Source organism: Manacus candei, unplaced genomic scaffold, assembly GCF_025592945.1.
Source record: "Manacus candei isolate 608988 ecotype Guabito, Panama unplaced genomic scaffold, ASM2559294v1 h1tg000069l, whole genome shotgun sequence".
Lineage (NCBI taxonomy): Eukaryota > Metazoa > Chordata > Aves > Passeriformes > Pipridae > Manacus > Manacus candei.
The window spans coordinates 3,424,835-3,447,821 of record NW_026138117.1 but is presented as its reverse complement, the minus strand read 5'-3'; the positions used below and the strand labels follow the sequence as shown (position 1 = coordinate 3,447,821).

The 22,987-nt window shown below is 38.3% G+C and overlaps 1 protein-coding gene across 18 annotated transcripts in view; it reads left to right on the top strand.

The window, feature by feature from the left end:
* Positions 1-22,785, top strand: part of INPP4A (inositol polyphosphate-4-phosphatase type I A) — a 124,882-nt gene extending 102,097 nt beyond the window's left edge. For 9 of the 18 annotated variants that reach the window (XM_051806792.1, XM_051806799.1, XM_051806806.1 and 6 more), the window contains 8 exons: positions 1,996-2,171; positions 3,473-3,596; positions 4,437-4,563; positions 4,981-5,121; positions 6,204-6,301; positions 9,867-9,979; positions 10,331-10,485; positions 15,667-19,742. In XM_051806792.1, the coding sequence (XP_051662752.1) occupies positions 1,996-2,171; positions 3,473-3,596; positions 4,437-4,563; positions 4,981-5,121; positions 6,204-6,301; positions 9,867-9,979; positions 10,331-10,485; positions 15,667-15,847 (1,115 nt within the window). In that variant the 3' untranslated portion in view covers positions 15,848-19,742. The other 9 variants (XM_051806810.1, XM_051806809.1, XM_051806802.1 and 6 more) reach the window with 3 other exon arrangements.
* Positions 22,786-22,987: the final 202 nt, after the last annotated feature.

The window sequence follows — 22,987 nt, the reverse complement described above, 5'->3', positions numbered from 1 at the left end:
GAAGTAGGTAGCAAAAAGCATTTAGAATTTTGCAGACTGACAAGGGTTTAGTTTTTTCATGGCTAAAATTTTAAACTAAGAGAATACACAGCACAGAGGATTTTTGCTGACTACCTTGGATGAGCCCCTGCATAGAATGTGACTGTTGGGACAAAAAAACATCTTAACAATTGCTTTATCTTCACCAGTGCACTTTGTGATTACCACAGGTAAACATATCTTTCAGATGAAGTGCTGCCAGACACACTACAGTTTTAAATCTGCTCTGAGTTAGTACCTACAAACATATATGTACATCCAGGCAATGAGATGATCATGATGATGCGCTGAGAGATATTTTCAGTTCTTTTTGTCATTCTCATTTGCTTACAGAAAAGCTCTAAAATGCAGTAAGAGAAACACTGTTAGTGTCATCTCTGTTTTGCTTTCTGAGTGATCACAGGGCCATGTTGTGACATCTGACTAATTTTGAGAGAAAATACTTTATAAAAAACAATTCCTTGCCTGTTCTTTTGATGTTTCCTGCTTTTTTATGGCAATGGAACAGAGCCAAACAAATTCCCCTATGTGTAGTTTATGAGGTTATCTATCTACCACATAGAACGAAAGCCAAAAGGATAGTTTTGTTAATCTTGTCAGTTATGTTTCTGTTAGCAGACTTCCAGAGTTCCCCTCTTTGGCTGGTTATCAAAGAAACATTGTTACTAACTCTTAGTCCTGCCTTTGAGTCAAAATCTCAAACAACTTCCTTTCAGGGGCTTGAAGTGTCTCATTCATGGAGGTTTTGATCTGTACTTTGCCCTGTTCCTACAGCCAGCTGGGCTGGGAGTTGTGTGTGTTCTGTTTGTGAGCTCCAGTGCTTTTTAAAAATAAAACACATTGTTCTTCCCCTTAAAAAGAGAAGTGTTCTGTTTCAACCTTACATTAAGGAAGGCAAAACCAAAGCACTGTTCTATTTTCTTTTTATATTGCAGAGAGAATGGATTTTGGTATGGCATCTGAATAATTTTTTTGTAAACTCATGGAAATATTTTTTTAAATTAGTGGTAAGGCAAAAGATGATAGAAGGATAGAAAAGAAACTGAGCATGTGGAATATTTTAAAGCAGAGCAATCTCTTAGGGAGAAGGAATGGCACAATATTTGGGGTACTAAAATAGGACTTGGGCAACCCAATTTCATTTCTGTTCTTTCTGTGTAGGACCTTGAACAGAATCCCTCTGGGTCTTATCATGTATTTCAGTGGAAGAAGAGCTCCAAAATACTTCCAAGGATCTGGATGACTCCTGTCTAAATCACTGTATTTAGTATTTCTTGTTAGCTCCCTCTAAGCCTTTAAAACTAATCCTGAGACAGAAAACACTTAAAAGAGTACCTACATGAATTTCTCACCTCTCTGTCTTATTATTCTTATGCTACAAATGGGAGATAAGCAGTCTTGCCTCACTGAGGTGCAGTAAGGATCAGTAAGGTGGTGAGGCAGTTGAATGATATTCCTATGAGTCCACAAAGGATTCAAAGGCAAGATATTTGGGAAAAATCTCATTGACAGAAATGGCTAAGCAGATGTTCACTATTTCTGTAATCCAGTGGACTCTATGCTGTCTGTATGCGCTGTGAAAGGGTGTGTTTGAACATGAACATGCAGTTATATACACTTCTGTATTCAGTTATTCATGTTTCTGTTATGATTTCCAAATCAACCATTGATCAAATCAGCCTGTTCTGTGGGCACAGATCTGGGAACTTTTACATGGTCTGGAAAGTCATAACAGCCTTACAGAGTAAAATTCTCCATATTTTCCTCATGCAATAACTACTCTGTAAGATTACTGAATTATTACCAAGCATGGAATAACCGTCCAGCCAAAATAAAATGAGCTCTAAATATGAATTATCAACAGCTTTGACTTGCAACAGGAAGTTTCTTCTCAATGTGTGTGTTTGTTTCAAATAAAAGTACTTCCAGTGCTGCTAATTTTTTTTTTCTTTTAAGCAGGTGAATGGAGTGAAGCTCTTTATCCTTTGCTGACCACACTCACCGATTGTGTAGCCATGATGAGTGACAAGGCAAAGAAAGCCATGGTCTTTTTATTAATGCAGGACAGTGCCCCGACAATAGGGCTCTGCCTGAGCCTTCAGTATCGCAGGGATGTTGTCTTCTGCCAAACTGTAAGCAAGCAAATATGCGTGATTTGATTGCACTTCCACATGCAGTGGGATTTATATGAAATTTGAAAGATTAATGTTTTCAGAACTTTTCAGATCTCTTCCTGGGTTTTGCAATGTGACCTCCCCTCACAAGTTGTGCTATCCTGTCCTTACTGGATAGCACTTATATTCATTTGACAGTATAATAACTTACATGTCCCCTTGGATGTGCATTCCTCATTTTTTAAAAACTTATTCCAGAACTAGTGAAATATAGTGCTGTCTACGGATATAACCTTTGCCTTTCAATGTCAGCAACTAAAAGCAGAAGTAAGATGTGAAAGAGGGGGGCAAAAAAGCCCATGAGCAGCAAGTGTAGTCCCTCAGCTACCTTTTGTTGTTTTCTGCATTGAGAAAGCAGATAGGACATATTGCATCTAAGGAGAGAAGTGCAGTTGCAGGGAGAGAAATGAGTTCTGATTCTTTTTCCTAGAAGTTCTGTTTTTGGAACTGCTGGCATCTCTTGTGTCAGGCACTGACTGGCGGGTGTCTGCATTAAAAAAACTTCCATATTCCTTTTGCCCACTTTCTTCCTTTGCTTCTGTAGTGCATCTACTTCCCTGTGAAATCAGTATCTCATTCATTTCAAACAGTTTATCTCTGGATGTCATTTGGCAGGGCTTTTGTCCCAAAATGTAATATCAAAAATGTTAAACAAGTGACAGGACAAGAAGAAATGGCCTCAAGTTGTATCAGGAGTGGTTTAGATTAGATGCTAGGAAAAATTTCTTTGTGGAAAGGGTTGTCAAGCACTGGATCAGTCTGCCCAGGAAAGTGGTGGAATCACCATCCCTGGTGAATATCTTGTAACACTAGAGTTTAAATCTGCATTTTTAAGCTTTCTCAAATGCCATTCTTAAAAAAACAATAATTTATTTATACTATGAAAATTTGTGACCTGGAACCAGGTGTGTCGATTTTCCATCTGAGACTAAAACAATTCACTCTTTTGTAATTTGTAAGTTGTAGGCCCTACCACAAGTGTCCTGAAAACAAATAGATGCAAGATATACAGCAGTGCCATTTTGAGAAAGCTTGTGAGATGGAAGCAGAGTGCCCTGAATCTGATTTTATGAATTTGTGGGGGTTTGTTGGTTGGTTGTCTCTCTTCAGCAGGGAAAAGAAGAGTGATGTTTAAGGGAAAAGAGCATCTGTCAGACAGATTTTATGGCACCTCTTATAAGTGATACTGGTTTTGTATGGGGCCGAAGTGCTTTTTTTGTCTTGAATCACTTCATTCTTGTCTGTTTTCTCTCTCACAGCTGACAGCTCTCATTTGCGGTTTCATTATCAAGCTGAGGAACTGCCTTCATGACGATGGATTTCTAAGACAACTCTACACCATTGGCTTGCTGGCACAGTTTGAGAGCCTGCTGAGCACTTATGGTAAAGGCACGGGGGCCAGTGGGTGTGATTATATGTTGAGTCAGCAAATTCTGCATTGAATTGGCTGTAGCAAAATAGGAATGTTTGGGACAATCCGCAGCTCAGCTACAAAATGATTTTGAAAACTGAAATGCAAAGCTAGATTATATCTGGGAGTAATTAATTAGCTAACAACTCTGAATTTCTTTGCACTTACTTGAATTACTTCTAAAAGATAAAGTGTACTTGTCTTATAATGTCAAAGGTTTAAGAAAGACTAAAACATGTCACAGTGGTATTTTTTTTCCAGAAAATAAATGGATTAAAGTTCTGGTGAACTGGGAGAAACTGTGCCCAAAATATACTTTTTGAATTTTCTTGACCTTCTGTAGTCTTACAGTATAAAGTGATGTTGAAGAGAGAATATAAAAAGGAAAAGCACTTCAAAGCATTTCACTCCTGTGTTTGAACAGCCATCTGGATGCCACTTAGGGAATGCTTTACCCGACAAATCCAGAATACCTTGTAGCCTTTCTGACACGAAGGGTGTCATGGCTCTGACAGTGCTGAGAAGTACTTAATAATATTATCTAAATTGGAAAATCAGCATGTAAGCTACTTGAAAAACAGTCATCTGGACTGTTGTAGATAACTGGTGTTTTCTAAACCTGCTGAGCCCACAAAGTCAGTCACGGCATTGTGTGTAGGTCAAGGGGGAGGCCTGGGCTGCATGACCTCTTCATCTGTGGAACTTCTTAATGGAGTGATGACCTACTGTCGTCATCAGATTGATAAAGGGAAGTTGTACAAGTTGTACATAACAAATAATGATTATGATTCACTTTTTACTCTTTGATTTAGGTGAGGAGCTGGCAATGCTGGAGGACATGAGTTTGGGAATCATGGACTTGAGGAATGTAACCTTTAAAGTAACTCAGGCTACATCAAATACATCTACTGACATGCTGCCAGTCATCACTGGGAATCGGTAAAAAAAAATATCAAATATACTTTACTCTGGATGAGATGGGGATATGCCAAAATTTAACTTTTTCTACCCAAGTTGTAGGACAGCTGCTATATTAATGAGCAAAGCAAAAGCAGCTTTTGTTAGGAAGTTAGCAAAACTAAATGTCCATGAGGATGTAGTATCAACATTACAGGTTGCTGCAGGTTTATTTTTGAACTAGACTAGATCTTCTGATTGGGAGCAAGCTGTAGCAGTTCCTTAAAATCAGTATTGATTGATAGTTGGTTTTTATTGTGTTATACACTTGTTATTTATTTATATATGAACATAGTAGTTGTATTATGTTCTAGATGTTATCCCTCTTTATGTAAATAACATGTTCTTGGAATGTAGCTTTCTGATCTTTGTGACTAATAGCTGTTTACTTCTTTTCAGTGATGGATTTAATGTGAGGATCCCTCTGCCAAGCGCCTTGTTCGATTTGTTGCCGCGAGAGATTCAAAGTGGCATGTTACTGAGGGTTCAGCCTGTTCTTTTCAATGTGGGAATCAATGAGCAGCAAACCTTAGCAGAGAAGTATGTATTTAGTCATGCAAGCTCAACCTTAATGGCAGTTTGGCAGTGGAACTGTGTTGCTCTGTAATTGCACTGTTGCATTACTAACAGTGATTCAGTTTCTCCAACACACAAAAAAGGGAATAACAAATGAAGCTGTCAGAGGCTGAATAAATGAAAGGAGGTCCTTCTTTATGTACCACGAAGCTGTGAAGCTTCTTACCTCATGGGTTTGAGATTAGTGCAGGTTTATGTGGTTCAGAAGTGAATTTACAGATGAGGAAATCTATCATGGGCTATTTAACACAGAGGTGCTGCTTGTGACTTTATAACTGTGAGTAAGAGATCATTCTGAGTATTGCTGTCTATTTGCTCTCTTGGTTTTTCACTGCCCTCTAGACTCCCTCTTCTGGTCACTGTCAAAAACCTGGATAATGGTCAAGATGGACCTTGATTTTAGCATATCCTTGTAGCGTTTATATAATGCAAAATTGCTTTTGTAAAGCTGAAAAATATGTAATTATATTTGCTATGGAAACTGCTCAGTTTTGGAAGAGCCACCAGAGCTTCCCGCTGTTATGACCATATCCTTTAAAGAATACATTGACAGAGCACTGCTGTAATGGAGAACTCCAGTGAAGTCAGGCACATGCATATTGTGACAGCAGCCTTGGTACTGGGGTGGAATATGCACTGTGATGGTGGGCAACTAGAAGAAGTCTAACAAAAACATTCCAGCAATTACTGTTGTCCTGTATTGCCTATAAAGGCGACTAGCACAGATGTCAGCAGTCTGTGTGCATATCTGTGTGTATATATATATAGTTAAATGAGATGAATCAAGGCATTGTTGACAATATTTATTACATTTTTCTTTCACCTTCCTTTCCTTTTTTTCACTCACACCCATATCTTTTCTTCTTCTGTAATACATTATTGCAATACTTCTCTGTTACACTCAACTCTGCCCTTGAATGGTTAGGAATTCATGGGATGAATCTTTAAACTTTTTCTGGGAGTCACATTGTCAAGTGCAGTTGTTTTGAAGAAGAGGAGAAACCTTTTACTTCGGGCTTAATTGTTCCTTTCTTCACCTTTTTAAGATTTGGAGACACCTCACTGCAAGAAATAATTAACATGGAAAGCTTAGTGCGTTTGAATTCATACTTTGAGCAGTTCAAGGAAGTTTTGCCTGATGATTGTAAGTATTTGGTAATTAATGACAAATTTGGTTGAACAGCACAATTCAGGCTGATTTTTTCATTTGTTTGCTTTATGTTAGTTGTTTAAATGTTGATCATACAGCAGCATTAGTAACCTCCAAGAAATGATGCAACTCTATTTCAATACTTTAGTACTAGGTAGAGCAGATTCAAGAGATTCAAAGGTCAGACTGATTAACTTCCCTTTTTAAATTTACTTTTACATCTCTTTCTAAGTGGCATTATGTACTGTATAATCATGCAGCCAGGCAGTTGAATTGCTGTGAGGGAAAGGCATAAAAGTGAGAGGTTATAGCAGCAGCACTCTTATGTGCAATTTTTGATGATGTTCTCTGCACTTATGATAACCTGCACAGGGAGAAACTACCAGTTTTGAGGAACTCAGTCCACTTGCCCTCTCCTTATCCTTTAGCGCTTTTCTATAATTGCTGCATCTGCAGCCAACAACAGAGAACCTGGAAGAGAAACAATTGCTACAAGCTTGCATTTTACTGCTTATGTAAGAAAATGTCTTGCTTGTTACTGTTTGGGGTTTTCTGGGGGGAAGGCAGTGGCATAAATGTTACTTAAATGTGACCACAAAATTGTGAAAATTAATCAATTCATTATTATTACTATCAAACCTCTTCTAAGCTAATTTCATGAGTTCTACAACTGCAGTTTTATTGCAGGAATAAAAATGCAATATCATGCAACAGGATAGTAAGAAATCTGTCTGTTAAGTACATTACTGTACTTTCAGTTACCCTGGATTTTTTTGATACAGCTGAGGGCAGAAGCTGTTTCCCTCCTTTCAGGCATTCATAATCCTGCATAATTAGTTCTTGGAAATTTTAGCTGCAAAACTTATTTTTTTATTATTATATAGTAGTCTAGCATCAGATTTTCTTGTAAGGTTCAAAAATTTTTCAATTTAAAGTGATTTTTGTACATAGCTCTGTCTAGTCTTCCATAATAATATTTCCCATTCTGTTCCTTTCCTTCTGAATTTTGCTTGCCTTTTTTTTTTAACTTCCTTCTCTTCCCTCATCCCCAAACCTCTTATGTTTGATCCAGTCAACTTTTATCTTTTGCCTTTTTTTTTCCCTGAAACTTGAGGTGATATTTACAATGTGCAAAGCAAAACAGACTTTTCCATGAACCCTTGTCAAGGGAGAATAACATTTTACATTTAACTGTAAACCAGGTGATTATGACAAGTGATGTAGTCTGTGGTAAGTAGAGACAAAAGAAAAACCACAAAGATCATTCTAGGGGACAAAAGGCCCAGTGAAGTATCTGCTGGCAGATTGTAGGAAGTGTTCCCTTCAAGAACAGTACACAGGAAAAGTTGATTCCTGATCCACTGTGCTTGTCTCTGTACTCTTAATTCTAAGCTATGCAGAATTAGTGCATTACTGTCTTAGCTTCCTTAGCTCCTTGTCCTTGTTCCATTTGTTCTCCTTGTCTTTAGAAAGACTTGGGGAGATGGTCTGTGCACTCTTTTTGTTTACAGGTATTACTTTCTTGGTAGGTGTAAAGTTCAAGCAGAGCCAAGCCAGGATAGGCACAATATTGCTAATCATAGAACAGAAATGTAGAATTGTTTAGGTTGGAGAAGATCTTTAAGATTGTCAAGTCCAACAGTTAACCCAGCACTGCCAAGTCCACCACTAAACCATATCCCCAATGGCCACATCTGTCTTTTAAATACCTCCAGGGATGCTGAACCAGCCACTTCGTTGGGCTGCCTGTTCCAGTGATTGACAACTCTTACAGTTAAGAAATTTTTACTAACATCCGATCTAAACCTCCCCTTGCACAGCCTGAGGCCGTTTCCTTTTGTCCTGTCACTAGTTACCTGGGAGAAGAGGCCAACCCCCAGCTCACTACAACCTCATTTCACATGGTTGTACAGAGTGGTAAGGTCACCCCTGAGCCTCCTTTTCTCCAGGCTAAACAACCCCAACTCCCTCAGCCAGTCCTCATAAGTCTTGTGTTCCAGACCCTTCACCAGCTCCATTGCCCTTCTCTAGACATGTTCCAGCACCTCAACATCTTTCTTGTAGTGAGGAGGCCAGAAATGGGCACAGGATATGAGGTGGAGCCTCACAAGTGCCAAGTACAGAGGGACAATCGCTGTCATCGTCCTGCTGACCACACTATTGCTGATCCAAGCCATGATGCCACTGGCCTTCTTGGCCACCTGGGTACTGCTGGCTCATGTTCAGCTGCTGTCAACCCAGGTCCTTTTCCAACAGGCCGCTTTCCAGACACTCTTCCTCTCTAGCGCTCCACTGGGGTTGTTGTGACCCAAGTGCAGGATGCAGCACTTGGTCTTTTTGAACCCCATACAGTTGGCTTCAGCCTGTTGGTCCAGTATATCCAGATCCCTCTACAGAGCCTTCCTGCCCTCCAGCAGATAAATATGCCTCCCAACTTGTCAGTCATCTGTGACTGAGGGTGCACTTTATGCCCTTGTCCAGATCACTGAAAGTGGTATTAAACAGGACTGTCTCCGATACTGAGCCCTGGGGAACCCCACAAGTGACCGACCACCAGCTGGATGTAACTTCATTCACCAACACTTTCTGGGCCTGGCCATCCAGCTGTTTTTTTACCCAGTGAACAGTGTGCCCCACCAAGCCATGAGCAACCAGTTAGTCCAGGAGAATGCTGTGGAAAACGGTGTCAGAGGCTTTACTAAAGTCCAGGCAAACGACATCCACAGCCTTCCCTCATCCACTCACCAGGTCACCTTGTCAATAGAAGATCAGGTTAGTCTTAACATATTGTTTGTTGTGAGAAGATAAGTAGTCCAAAAATAAAACTTTGTATGTTACCCATGTAGGGTTCTTTTTCTCACATAATCATTTCTCACAGTGAATGCCTCTTATTTGTTCAACCACAGCTTTACTTGGGTTCTCTATGGTTACCCCTTCAAAAAAAAACAAACAACAAAATAACAAAGACAATCTGTTTAATACTTGTAGTTGATTTTCTTGAGAGTCTTGCTACATTTGTAAGAGATCATGTGTAACACTTGAACATAGAAGACGAGGTACTCTGAAAAATTTCAACTGCTTTATTTCTGCTTAGTGAAATATTAATAAACAGATATGACAATGCAGTGTCCTGTCAGTGTTTCTTGTAACTGACAGCTGACCAGCTTGCAGATTTAAAATTGAAAATGTGAGCAGAATAGAAAATAGCTTCAGAGTTTCTGTCGAGACACACGTGATTCCTGTCACCTCTGTGACACACAAACCAATCTATACTATACAAATCTTGTTCCCTTTGTTCATTCTGTTATTATATTGCTATTAGATTCTAAGTCCCTGAGGTTTTAAATAACCTGAATTTATATTTCCAGTTGAGTTTAATTAAACTTGAATGTGTTTTTTGATGGTACTAAGTAATTAAGAACTCGATTAATTGTTGTAAGCTCTGTAAGTTTCAAGAAAACACAATTATTTTTGCAAAAGGCAAATAGGAACACTTATCTTTGTAAATGATCTGTTGAATACAGATAAATAAGTGGAATTGGGTTTGTTTGTTTTATAGGTCTACCTCGATCTCGTAGTCAGACGTGCCTGCCTGAACTGTTAAGATTTCTGGGACAAAATGTACATGCAAGGAAAAACAAGAATGTTGATATCCTTTGGCAAGCTGCTGAGGTATTTATTCATCTAAGCATCTCTGTATAGTTCAGCTGATTTTCTGTATGCATACATGTTTTCTCTTTTTTATTATTGGTATGTTTGTATTTCTTCATTTGCTTGTGTGTAGCTTGGAAAGCTGCCAGGTTAAACTTCCTCTAGAATGAAACATGGGGAGATAAAATATATTTTCCACATCAGAATTTCCCCTACAACTCATGCAATGAAGTTTCTGCTCTCTCAAAGATGACAAATTTTAACATCAAAGTCCTACACAGCATTTGTGTCTCTAAGGAGAAGTAGAGATATGTTCTCTGACAGAAAGTTATGTACATGGACAAAATGATGGATTGTATATCCTGTTTCTAGATATGCCGCAGACTAAATGGTGTTCGATTTACAAGCTGTAAAAGTGCCAAGGATAGGACTGCCATGTCGGTCACCCTGGAGCAGTGTTTGATCCTACAGCATGAACATGGAATGGCTCCACAGGTTTTTACCCAGGCTCTGGAGTGTATGAGGAGGTAAGAGTTTGACTGCATCACTTATTCCTGAATGAGGAACCATGCAAACTGCAGAGGAGTGGTGGTCTCTGTTTCTGTCAAAAGAAAAAACAAAGTAAACTAAAGTCAGAAAACTGCAGAACTGACTGCTAAAATTCACCCCTCCCTTGCATATGAGTTGTATATGCTAAAGCTGGTTCTTACCAGTGTTGTATCAGAGGGGCTTGACTTTTCAGTAGTAAAGGAGTTTTCAGAGAAGCATGTAAAAACGCGTTTTCAGTTAATGCTGAGCTTATAGAACAGGAAACTGGTGCTTCTTTGGAAGTTGTTTAATGATAAGGTTACCTGAACTGTCACAGCACTGGGTTTCTTAGTTCTAGATCAGGCAGATTACTCAGGGATGACCTGTCTTTTGTTCTTTGAAACACAGACACCTGCAGTTTGCACTGGTTTGCCACATGTATTCTTTAGCAGTGAAACACTGCTCACTGGGTGAAATGTATGAGTGTTTCACACTACAACAACCAAATTTCATCACGATGTGTCAGTGTGCTGTTGTCGTATCAATATAATGATGTTCTGTATTCTGAAGCAGCAGAGATGTTTGCAGAATTAAATACTGTACTTAAAGAAAAAAATAAAATCTGTTTACTGTTGTTCAATGCCTTGTTTCAAGCACTGCTGGAAAACTCCGTAAGTCACATACCCAAAGAAAGGATAAGAAATCTAGCTTTAGTCTTTATCAATGTAGTTCAACAATGCTGTTCAGTCCTGTTTTTCAACATTCACTCTTACCGAATGTACTGTACTGTGTGTCTTTTCACCAAATTCTCTAGAGTGTTCAATTCTCTTATCCTTTCTGTATGTTTTTGCTGTTTGACCCTTTCCTACTCTTCAGTTGCCTAGAAGAAAAATGTCACATACAATATAACACTTCCAGCCTCTTACACTAATAATTTGAGGGGTTATATCTACATCTAATTGGATGTCACTGGATTTCTTTATTTTCACTTTTTTGCTGCACTTTTTGCCACATTGTTACAGAGTTATTAAAGTATGTGAAAACTGCACTCAGAGACTAATTAAACCTTGATGCTAGAAACAAAATTTGAAACAATTTCATGAGGGAGAAATTATTAACTTAAAAAGGAACTAAGTAGCTCTCTAACATCTTTAAATTATGCAACTTGTCGATTTAGACATCTGAAGCAAAAATAGTTTTGTTTCTCAATTTTGTATTTAATAAGAATAATAACAACTAGGAAAAATACTGGGAATCTTGTTACTTTCTTCAAATTCATTACTGGGTCCGTGAAGTTCTTTTGATGCAGTCGTGGGCACAGTAGAGAGAGAGGTTAATAATAACATTGTTTTGGTCCTACCCATTTAATATAACACAGGATCAGATACAATATTGACCCAAGAAAAATACTGCTTTATGTTGACCTACTCAGGGATATTGAAAGAGGGCCAATTTAATCAAAACCTTTGGGTTGAGTGTTCTATCAACATCAGGGACTTGTTCTGGCAGGTGAAAGATGTGACTTTCTCTTCTGTTACATCTTTGACTAAGAGAGATTGTGCGGAACAAATACTGACTAGTCCTGAGGGAAAACCAAGATTAGACCATTCTTCAAGCTCATCACTCTTTCTTCCTCACATCTCATTGCTCTTTGGGATACATAGCTGTGTTTTTAAGATTACTTGTTAATTTTACTCAGGAACAATGGCACAGAATTAACAAAGTTTAATGAGACAGATTGTATTATGGAATAAATATGGAGGAGTCCAACTCCACCGAATCCCATTTCAGCCTGGACAGGTTGGCTGGCCTAGATGATATATATAGGACATGAAAGGGCAAATTACTTCCAGGGCATTCAGAAAACTTGGGTATTTTTCTTTTAGCTTGGCTCTTTTATTTGTGCAACTGTACTGGAAAAGGAAGGTTTGGTTCATTCTTGGAGACTTTTGAAGTTTCTGGGGTAGTTGGAAAGACAGGGAAGAGGTACTAATAAGTTGTGAGACTCAGAGAAAGTATTTAATCTCTACTGATAACTTCCCAGAGAAGAAAAGCATCCTTGCTCCATTCTTGAAAAAAATTAAGAAAGCATCTCTTCTTCCATGTGATGTTGATCTTCAGAGGTGTTAGTTCCCACTTGTCCTCAAGGACTTTCCTTCCTTCCTGGTCTTGTGATAGTTACATTCAGTGAGCATGGACATCAGGGAAAGAACGCAGAGTGCTCATTGTAGATTCTTGTAGAAATTCACAGATACAAGGTTGTGGTTTTTACCTCAGAAACAAATATCCTATTAGAATAAACTCACTTTTCTGTAAATAAGTTACAGCTTTTCCAGTCCTAAATGAAATATATGGTAACTCACAACCTACAAGTAGTAAAATCTTGATGATGTGTCTGGAAGTCCAAGGTACAGAGGAAGTGGCTACCTGGCCAGTAAAGGCAGATCAAGAGCCAAAGTCCAGATGGATCATGTAGCCTCTTCCAGCTGCAGCCAACACTCCCCATTAGACCTGTGAATCCCTGCTGTCCCTTCCCCTACCAGATTTCTGTCCTGTCAGAAATGCCAGTGGAGATGTTTGTGTGAGTATGCTCTAAGGCAGTTTCAGTCAAAATCAGTGTGTAGCAAAATCCTTTACATGTTTCAGGTAGCCTAGCTCATTTTCATTAAAACAATTAGGAAGTTGCAACACAAGCAGTTTAGCCATCAGAGGATAGCTGTCTTTGACAGGGACTCTTGAAAAGCAGCTGGAAATGGAGTGAGGGAAGTAATCTCTTCTAGCTGCCATGGTGCTGTCTAAAAGGAATTACATAATAAAGTCCTGAGAGTCATGTTTGGATATGACCACTCACTGCAATAAAACAGCCATGAAAAACTTGCTTGGATTTCTTCAGTTATTGATATGCTTTAAGAATAAAATTGTGTTGAGTTGACCTTGAGCACCTGCCAGATGCGCACCCAACTGCTCACTCACTACCTTACCTCAACAGGATAGGGGGAGAAAATATGTGAAAAAGCTCATAAAGACAGGGAGATCCCTTGCCAATTACTGGTACAGGCAAAACAGCTTATAGAAAATTGATTTTTTGCAAGTGGATTTGGGATGTTAAGAAACAAAGACAAAAATTAAAGAACCTTGCCTTCCACAACCCTTTTGTCCTAGGCCCAAGTACTCTGGTCCTCCATTCTCAGCTCCTCTGCCTCCTCCCCATGTTGAACAGTGCACAGAGGATGTGGAATGGGGGTTTGCATCAGTCCATAACAGCTCTTCTCTGCTGCTCCTTCCTCCTTGCACTCTTCCTCCACTCCAGCACGGGTCCTTTCCATGGGCTGCACTGTGGATAGTCGTCTCCATGGCTGCAGGGGAAACTCTGCTTCAGTTTGGTGCTCACAGGGATGTTTCTCACATCTTTTCCCATTGTCCTTCACTGCCATGCAGTGTTTTGCCTTTTCTTACACAGGCTTTCCCTGAGGCACCAGTGTGGCTCAGCTGTGCCTGCAGTGGGTCCACTGAAGCTGGGTGGAACCAGCAGTGCCCAGCATGGGGCAGCCATGAGAGGATTCCCATATGCAAGCTAAATTAGCAGGGAATTTGCTTTGTCTCTTTACCCTAGTCCTCTCCTAGAGGTAATCTGCTGATTAACATTTTATTTAAGACACTGCACAGTTTGGTACATTTGACATATCCAGAAGGTGACTTTTCACCCCTCGGGTAGAAGCATCTACATGGGCCAACAGTGACAAGGAAGCACTTTCCAGCTCTTGCCTCCATTCCCACCATATGTGTCTGTACATATGTCTTTGTGTAAAATTGAGTAGCTTGATACTAATTTTTAATGGTGGAGATGTAGCATGTGATTTTGATAATACCATCTTGTCATTTTGATCCTTCCTTCTTTTCCTTTCCCACTGTTTTACTTCTTATCTATACTCTAAAACACTACTTCCTTCAGGCTATTTTACTGAGCCTTTATCCACCACTTTCCAGTCAACATTAGCTTTCCACTGACTGATTCTTCTGATCACACACACACATCTTCCTCCCTATCACTACAAAAATAATTGGGATTTGTAGGCATGACAGATGCAGTCTGCCCTTGTCCACTGTAGGCACCAGGAAAACATATTTTGATCACTGATTTGGATCTGTTAATTCAGATCAGAAATACAGTTGGTTTCCTTTCCTGCCCACCTAACTCCATTTGACTTGAAGTGTCACCAGCTTCTGAATGCTATTTTTCTCTTTCACCACCTCCAGGGTCTATCTATTTTCTTCCAAGACATTGTCCATTGGTTACCTAACGTTGCTATGCAACCAGCAAGGTTATGGATCAGTTTTTATGGATGGAGAGAGTACGCTAGTTCTAACAGGATCAGGCTCACGGGTTGCACTTAGTTGTTGCTTTGCAAACTAAAGATAGAGTTGGACTGCACGAGGTATAAGAGTGATCCAGGATGAAAGGCCACACTACAAAGCCTCAGGTTACCTGAAGAGGTATTTGCCACTGTATCCTCCAGTGCTCAATGTAGGAAGTGGGGGCACAATAAGATGGGCTTTGCAGCATGTCTTGCCTTCATGTGCATATATTGAGGCACTTCAGAAACATGCATTTTGAGAAGTATATTGATACACCCTTGAATTCACGTCAAAGCAGAGAAACAAATGGGTGATTTGGGTTTTTTTGTTTACATGTTGAACAGGCAGTTAAGAGGTTAAACTAATGCACTGCCGCCCACATGGAAAGATGTTTGAAAGGGTCAAATACTACAATGGTTATTCATGTTCAGCTTGCTTTTCAGAGCTCCACTTCTTTGCAGCATGCCAAAGCATGGCAGAGCAGCATGGGGTATTATTGCTTGGTAATCTGAAAGAATGAACATGGAAAACCATTTATGTTCAACCTACATGTGTTTATTTTCACTAGACTACAATACTTCTTTCTTATTTTTCTCTTTTATTCTCTTTCCCTCTCCTTATTTCTACAATTGTACTGATACATATTTTTGAGACCTTTTCCCACTCTTTCTTTACTTCCATCTTCTGATTTTGTTGTGCGTTCTTCCATGTTTTTTCATTTTCTTGACCACCCTGTGTTGCCATCTCTTTTTATGCATTCATTTGCATGTCCGTCTTCCTTTCTGTTTTATTTTCCCTCTTCCCAACCTTCTTCCTTTTCACAGCATTGGAACACGGGAGATAGTCACGCAGAAGAACTTGAGTGGCTTGGTGCCCATCCGAGATTTCAGACTAGATCCCAGCCTCCTCTACTCTATTCCTTTACTAGCTCTCAGCCCCAATTTACTGATTGTGTGGCTGTTTCTGAGCATAGCGTACCTGGTGGCCAGATTACGTTGCAAGTGAAGATTAAGTTAAAAACAAAAACAAAAAAAGTGCTTGAATGTGTATTGCCACTTGGTACCTGCTGGACAAAGGAATGTGTCATAGCATTGTCTGCCAAGAATTATTATTATGCCTTACAATTTTACGTTTCTATTGTACTAAACTGTAAATATACATCAAATTATTTTATCAAAAAGAACTGTATTGAAACTTTAAATTATTGTTCTGCTTTCAGTGCTTGTAACATAGTCTGACATTGGCCTGTTACCTCGTTACTTTAGCCGGCCTGAAGATCTCTTACCAAATATAGTTTTATGTTACTTGTTTCATGTATTCCAGAGAAAGGAACTCTATCTGAAAAGAATTTGTATCTTTTTGTATATTTAAGGGGTATGCTAATCTTGCCTTTCATTTTTACAAGGTATGAAGAGGAAAAATAAAAACACGGGTGGGGTTTATAAGAAATTGTAAGAAATTTATTTAAACAAATTTCTACCTTCATTTCAAAGCATAATATCCAAATTACTGGACAGTTTGTAGAACCATAGTCTTGTTCCTTTCTCATGGTTAAGTATGTTCTAATAGACTAGTGTACCCACTCAAAAACCAACTTGCCGTGTGCTGCATGCAGAATTATTTCATTCAATTTGTAGATCTGCATTTTGCAATGTATTAAAGACATAAAGAGAATAACTTGTGGTTAGGAAGGGGATGTAATTGGCATTAGCCTGCTAATGATCCATTATCTGTTTCAGGTGCTCTGTTATAGAACTTATTCTGAAATAGAGTCATTATCATCCTAGAAGATAAAGATATTGGTCTTTAATATTTCAGGCAAGAAGAGGGAGGTATCAGTTAGCTCCTGTAGTAAGTGGGTTTGAGGTTTTCCATTGGGCTTTATTTTAATTACATTAGACTAAATATTACTGTTATTCCATTTTTAAGTGTTGGACAGCTTTAATAAATTATGATGCTGATAGTGACTTAGTGATAAACGACTGATGGTAAGTTAACACGTATTTAGGTGGTGAAACTAAAGCGACTTACCTAGTTTAGTGATGCAGATAAATTTGATCATCATTTATATATAACATCAAACTTGGGAAGGCCAGTTTAAACTGAAAGGTTTTGTTGGTTCAGTGCTCTGGCAGAGCTTGTCAATAGCAATAGCTGATTTAAAAAACTAACCTCATTTAATGTAGTTTGATAAATTCATAAAGGGATTTACTTCGCTTGGTGCCTGAGATGATTTTGGGCTTCTGAGGAGAACTAGTACTGTGATTTGTATTTTCTACTATTATTAACTTGCTCAAAAACTATAGGTAGCTATAGCTTTTATTATCAATTTTAATGGAATTTGAAAGCTGCTGGAAGAGGTATGCTTAAAAAAACCAAAAAAGCACAGTTAGAATAAAAATTAAAACTAAATCCTAACCTTGGATTTAATTATTCTAACTAAAAAAAAAAAAAGTGTGTGTTATATTTGTGTCTTCATGAAATCAGACTGTACAGTACACTATCTCCTGATATTTTCCTCACTATTCTTCCAATTTTGTTTTTAAAAGGAAAAAACAAACAAACAAAACAAAAACAAAACACCAGAAAGACATATCTGGGTTTTTATGTATATATATACATATATATATTTAAACATGTATCCTATTTATTTTTAGTTGCTATGAATTTAGGTACATCCTTACTGATGATAAGATTTAAAATCATGGTATGATAGTACTGGACATACCCATGTCCTCTGCTGATACCTGGTACCACTGTGTCTCCATAGTAATCATCTCTTCTTTCAGATTAACACTGGTTCATTTGCTATTGGGTGCCCTAGTCTACCTTTTTACAAAGCAAACAGTTGTGAGGTTGGACTGTGGCCTTGTTCTTGCAACGCGATGAGTGTCCTAGGCTCAGTCTAACAAGATGTGAAAGTAACTTTAGTAGAGTCACAGCTGAAAGGGACCCACAAGGGTCATTGAAGTCCAACTTTTGGCCCTGCACAGGACCATCCCCAAGACTCACACCATGTGCCTGGGAGCATTGCCCAAATGCTTCTTGAGCTCTGTCAGGCTTGAGCTCTGTCAGACTTGGGGCCATGACCCTGGGGAGCCTGGTCCAGTGTCTGACCACCCTCTGATAGTAGAGTGGCAGGCATGTCCACTGAACTCCCTGAAATTATTAATCTCTTCAAAGTATCATCACTGCTCATGACTATCACTTAGAATTGCAGTAAGACCACACCTAGATTCATCTAGGCTTTTTGAAAACAAATAGTTTTTTTCTTTTCTTCTTTAGTGGGGACACTTTTGGGTTTTTCCTTTTTGAGCTTGGTCTGTGCTTTCATTTGGGCATTGAGATTTAAGATGCTGTATTGCTTACTGCTTACAGCAGAAGAAAGATGGCACATGAAATGGTGTGTGTAAAATACATTTTTGTCACCATCTCTGTGCCATAGAGGGGCATGTGCAACAACCAGATGCAGTGCAATGCATTGTGAACAGAGTGATTCACTTTGGAGTTAAAATGCTCATCCAGCATCCCATATTTGCTAGTTAAACTTACTGCTTTTATTAGTGCTTTGAAGTATAACTTGTGCAATTTTTTGAGGAATCTGTTTAGCTGCAACAGCCATTGGGGGAGTTCTATAACACAAAAACCAATGCCAGGAAAACCATGTTCTATGTCTGTTCTATAAAAGGCAAGCACAGAATGTGCTCTGGAGACAAATTTCAAACTTACTTTTTCTTAAAGCAAAAAACTTACAGTATGTTATGAAGTTATAGATGTTACATAGAGAACACAGTTACAGCCAGTTTCATTGAGCAAAATTAGAAGAACAGTGAAGTCAGTGAGAGTACAAGAGTTTTCAAACTGAACCAGAATCCAAACCCTCCTTTTGAATCAGATGACCACAGCTTACCTGGTAGATGCTGCAGCCATCTCCAAGACAGGACTAAATGTGACATTTGCACCATAAGATGTTGTACTGTACACTTTGCCATGAAGGTCTAGTATTAATTGTTTAGGTTTCAGTCCTCAGTCAGGGAAAGACATTCTCCTGCAAGCCTAAATTGATTTATAATATATATTTAAAAGATAGTGCTTCCTCTTTGTATGTCTGTTTTTTGGATATAAGCAAAGGAACTCTGAATTAGAGTTACAAATGTAAAGAAGCCTTATAACCAGAGTAGTTTTCTATTGTAGCACAGAACCTCTTTGTAATATGGGGGCAGTTGCACCAAAACAGTGGGTGAAAATTAAATTCTGCACAGCTTTGTTTCATTGGGGTGATGACTGTCAACAGAGACAGTCTTTTTTTGCACCTAAGCAAAGCTGCTATTTCATGATTAAGATTTTTTTTTAGACTCTGTTGGTTTTCAATTCAATTTATGCATGCAGAGATAACTGGAAAGTCATTATTTTTGTATCGGCTCTAATCTTTTAAGTAAGTACTGATAATACTGACATACAGGGAACAATAAAATTACTTTAAAGGTCTTATAGAGAGATCAGCAGTTTTTCTTTTTCAGCTTAATGTATTAATAAATTAGCAGAACTGCTTTTAAGCAATTGCCTGGGATCCCTTGTGCAATGAAGCAGCATGTGAACTCCTCAGCAGTGTACCCTGAAATACATGAAACCATCACGAAAGAACTTTTTCAGTGGAAGTGCTGCTGCTTTCCAGAAATGCAAAACTAGCAATCAGACATAGCATGTGTCCATTCTGTGTGCTTCTTACCAGCATTGTATGATGAGTCATCATTTTTAATATTTGCAGTGGCAAATTAATTAAACGCTCATTAAATATAACCAACTTTTTTTTAATGCTATAAGATAACCAGTTCATTTCATCTAAGTCTTTTTTTTTTTTTCCTTTTTACTGCTGTCATTTTTTGTGCTTGTTTTTTTTCCCCAGTGAGGGTTGTCGCCGAGAAAATACAATGAAGAATGTTGGATGTCGCAAGTATGCATTTAATTCCCTGCAACTGAAGGCTTTCCCAAAGTATTACAGGCCTCCAGAAGGAACTTATGGAAAAGTTGAAACATAAACATACCATGTCCTTTAATTGCTGTTCCATTAAAAAACATGTGGATACACTCTAGACTAATACATGAGTTTGTCATCCAGAAGAGATGAATAACCTTTTTGTACGTTTTGCTAGGTTATACAGAGCATGTTACTTACAGAATTGGAATCTATAGTAACAATTATTCCAACACCTTAGCTTGAGAATAGTGTGATGACTCTCTGCCCGTTTAAATAGCCTTCAGTGTATGTCAGATGAGCAGATATTGTGATACTTAATAATTACCTATATGCAAATAGCTAGGTACCTCCTGGATGGGAAAGGACTCTAGGAACGGCATTTAGGCAGCTGTTTCACATAACATCTTTTTATACTGAGTTGACTTGAGATTGAGCTTTTCATAAACTTTTTAAAACTGAGAGTAAAACTCAGAAGTTGTAAATAAAAAGGGATTGGATCCTAGACAGTCTCGTAACTGTAGAATGTGTTGTTACAATCAAGAAATGGGAGTTTAACTTAAAAAAATCAGCACAATAAAAGCCAGGAGGCTAAATTGGTTTACTGTATATAGGATGCCATCTTCATATATGAAATTAACAATATGTAAAAGGCCAGACATATGAGGTCTGGCTTATAGTTCTGTTCAAATAAAACAAATTCCTGTTGTCTTCAACAGATAAGCCGTTGGGCACACAACTGATTTTAAAAAAATGTTTCAGAAATGTAATGATGCTTAACCAATTAATGCCAGCAGCAGTTCCCCCTGTCCCTCCCCGCTCTAAGGCAAGTGCAACAAGCACGTTGCTCATGTTGCACATGACATGTTTGATCTGTTCCATGGTGTTGTGTATTAATTAACACATTTTTACCCACGGCTTTTTATATCACTTCTGGATTGTAAGCATTAGTGTCTCGGGGCATCACATTGTTTTGATCAGTGTTTGATTTTTTTTCTGTATCAATTTTGTATGTCAATACAAGGAGCGCTCAAAGTGCCCAACGCATCCCTGCTACTCCATAACCAAAACTGGTTTCTGTTTACCTCTGCATTTTACCTGTTCAGAATCCTGGCAGGGGGAAGTGACTGATGTCAGGGTATTTCCGAGGAAGGCAGTGGTGCCCCATGTTGATAGAAAGGAGCTGCTCATGTGCTACTGCCTGTGCCTGAGAACTGCAGGTGGGTTCTAGCTTAGGACAAAGGTGATCAGTTTGGTAGCATTTGGTTAAAAATGTTCAACAGATCTCAGAAATAATTGCCTTCAAAGCTAAGATAGCATTTTAAAAAGGAGCTAAATGTTATTTTCCAAACTTTAACAGGATCAAATAATTTCTAGCTAACTTTGTTCAGCACACCGTGTCCTTTCCTTCTTGGTTTCTAAGGATCTGAATTTTAGAATAGAAAAAATCTGCCCATTTATTTTGTGAGAGTAGCAACAGCCAGGTAAGTATATGGCTGTTTCCTGATTTCTTTCTTCCTCTCACTGATGTTTGTCTGTGCTGTCACTGCTCTATCAATCAGCCATGTTCATTCTGCTCCCATGTAGGTTTGGGGGTTACAGGTCCAGCAGTTTTTGCATTTTGCTTTTTGCAGTTTAACACAAAGCAGCATGTCAGAGAGTTCTGCTGAACTAGGCTGTTATTATTATTTCAGACTCTCTAGGATAACAAAACACAGAATTCTGTGCAAAAGCAGTGTATTGTGGTACCTACTCCAGGTCTGAACAAATCATCTGCAGTAGAACAGTCCCTTGGAAATGCTACAAACTCTGTTCACCAGTTAATAAATGTTGATTTTGTTTTATTTTTTGCTAATAAGTAAACAAATATATCGTGAAAAACTTTTCAGTGGGATCTCCTTAGACACGTTACTCCATTAGTTCTGCTCAACTTTCAGCTCCTGGCCTGTTATTAAATGTTACATTTATTTTTGTATAAACTATACTCTTTATATCCCTTAGTTTTTATGAGTTGATAATTTTATTTTGTATATTTTAAGCATGGTTAATTTTGTTTTAAGTCCTGTATTGTTACACTAAAAATATTCCAATGTTCAGCTTCAGAAGAAAATAACAAGAGGTCTCTTGTAGCAGTTAGCAGCGCCACTCACTTAGACCGTGACCAACAATCATTAAATCTGCTCTAGAGCTTAGTGAGCCTTTATTTTGTACACCAATGTAATCAGAAAAAGTTGCTGAATTTCGTATGTGTGTGGTGGAACAGCTGTCCCAAGTACTGCATTGTTTTGTTTAAAATACTCTGATTTCAGTAAGCTTACCTGTAAAATGCTGTTGTCCAGCTCACGTGTTCTGTACAAGGCATGATCAGCACATGCACATCCACGGGCTCGTTTAAAGGGCGTCACAAACAGCAAGATCTCAAGCAGTTCATCAGAAAAAGAAAAACTGTGAAACTTGAAATCCACATAGGACGCTTCACAAGGGTGAAGTAAGCTTTTCTGTTGCACAGGAGAGGTGAATCTAAGGATTACTGTAAAATGAAATTCTGTCTAATGTTCTTTTTTTGAGTACATTTTTTAAATTATAAAACATACAAAGGTAAAAAAAGAAAACTGTTGCCAAGTATGTTCTGTGTATGTTCTGTGAAAGTACCTACAGCACAGTTGCCTTTTGTTTCATTTATACGTGTAAAATTACTGTATAATACGACACAGTTTTGTCCCAACACAACTGTATTTGCCAAGCTTTGTGCTTTGAAATATTTTTATTTATTTGGTTTTGGGCAGTATTAATATATCATAAACATATAGCTACTGTTTTATATATTCTAGTTCATCCAATCCATGTATGCTGTAAATGTGCTAGTCTTTAGGATGACAACCAATAAAGAACTGACAAGAATAACAAATGGTGTCTTACTTTTAATGGGTTTGTGGCAAATGAAAATAAACACTTTCAGGTTCCTTGACTTGATACTCTTTTGTCTGTTGCAGAATATATTAAGCCAAGTTGTGTGGGGAGACATTTTGCACAGATGTTCAAGTCAGGAAGTAGTTACTTACAGCTGCTATCAGTTTTCTGTAGTTAAGTCAGGCACCAGTTTGTCCCACATGCTACACATTCAGCAGCAACAGCTAAATAAAAAAGCAATATAAAGTATTTTTCTTTCT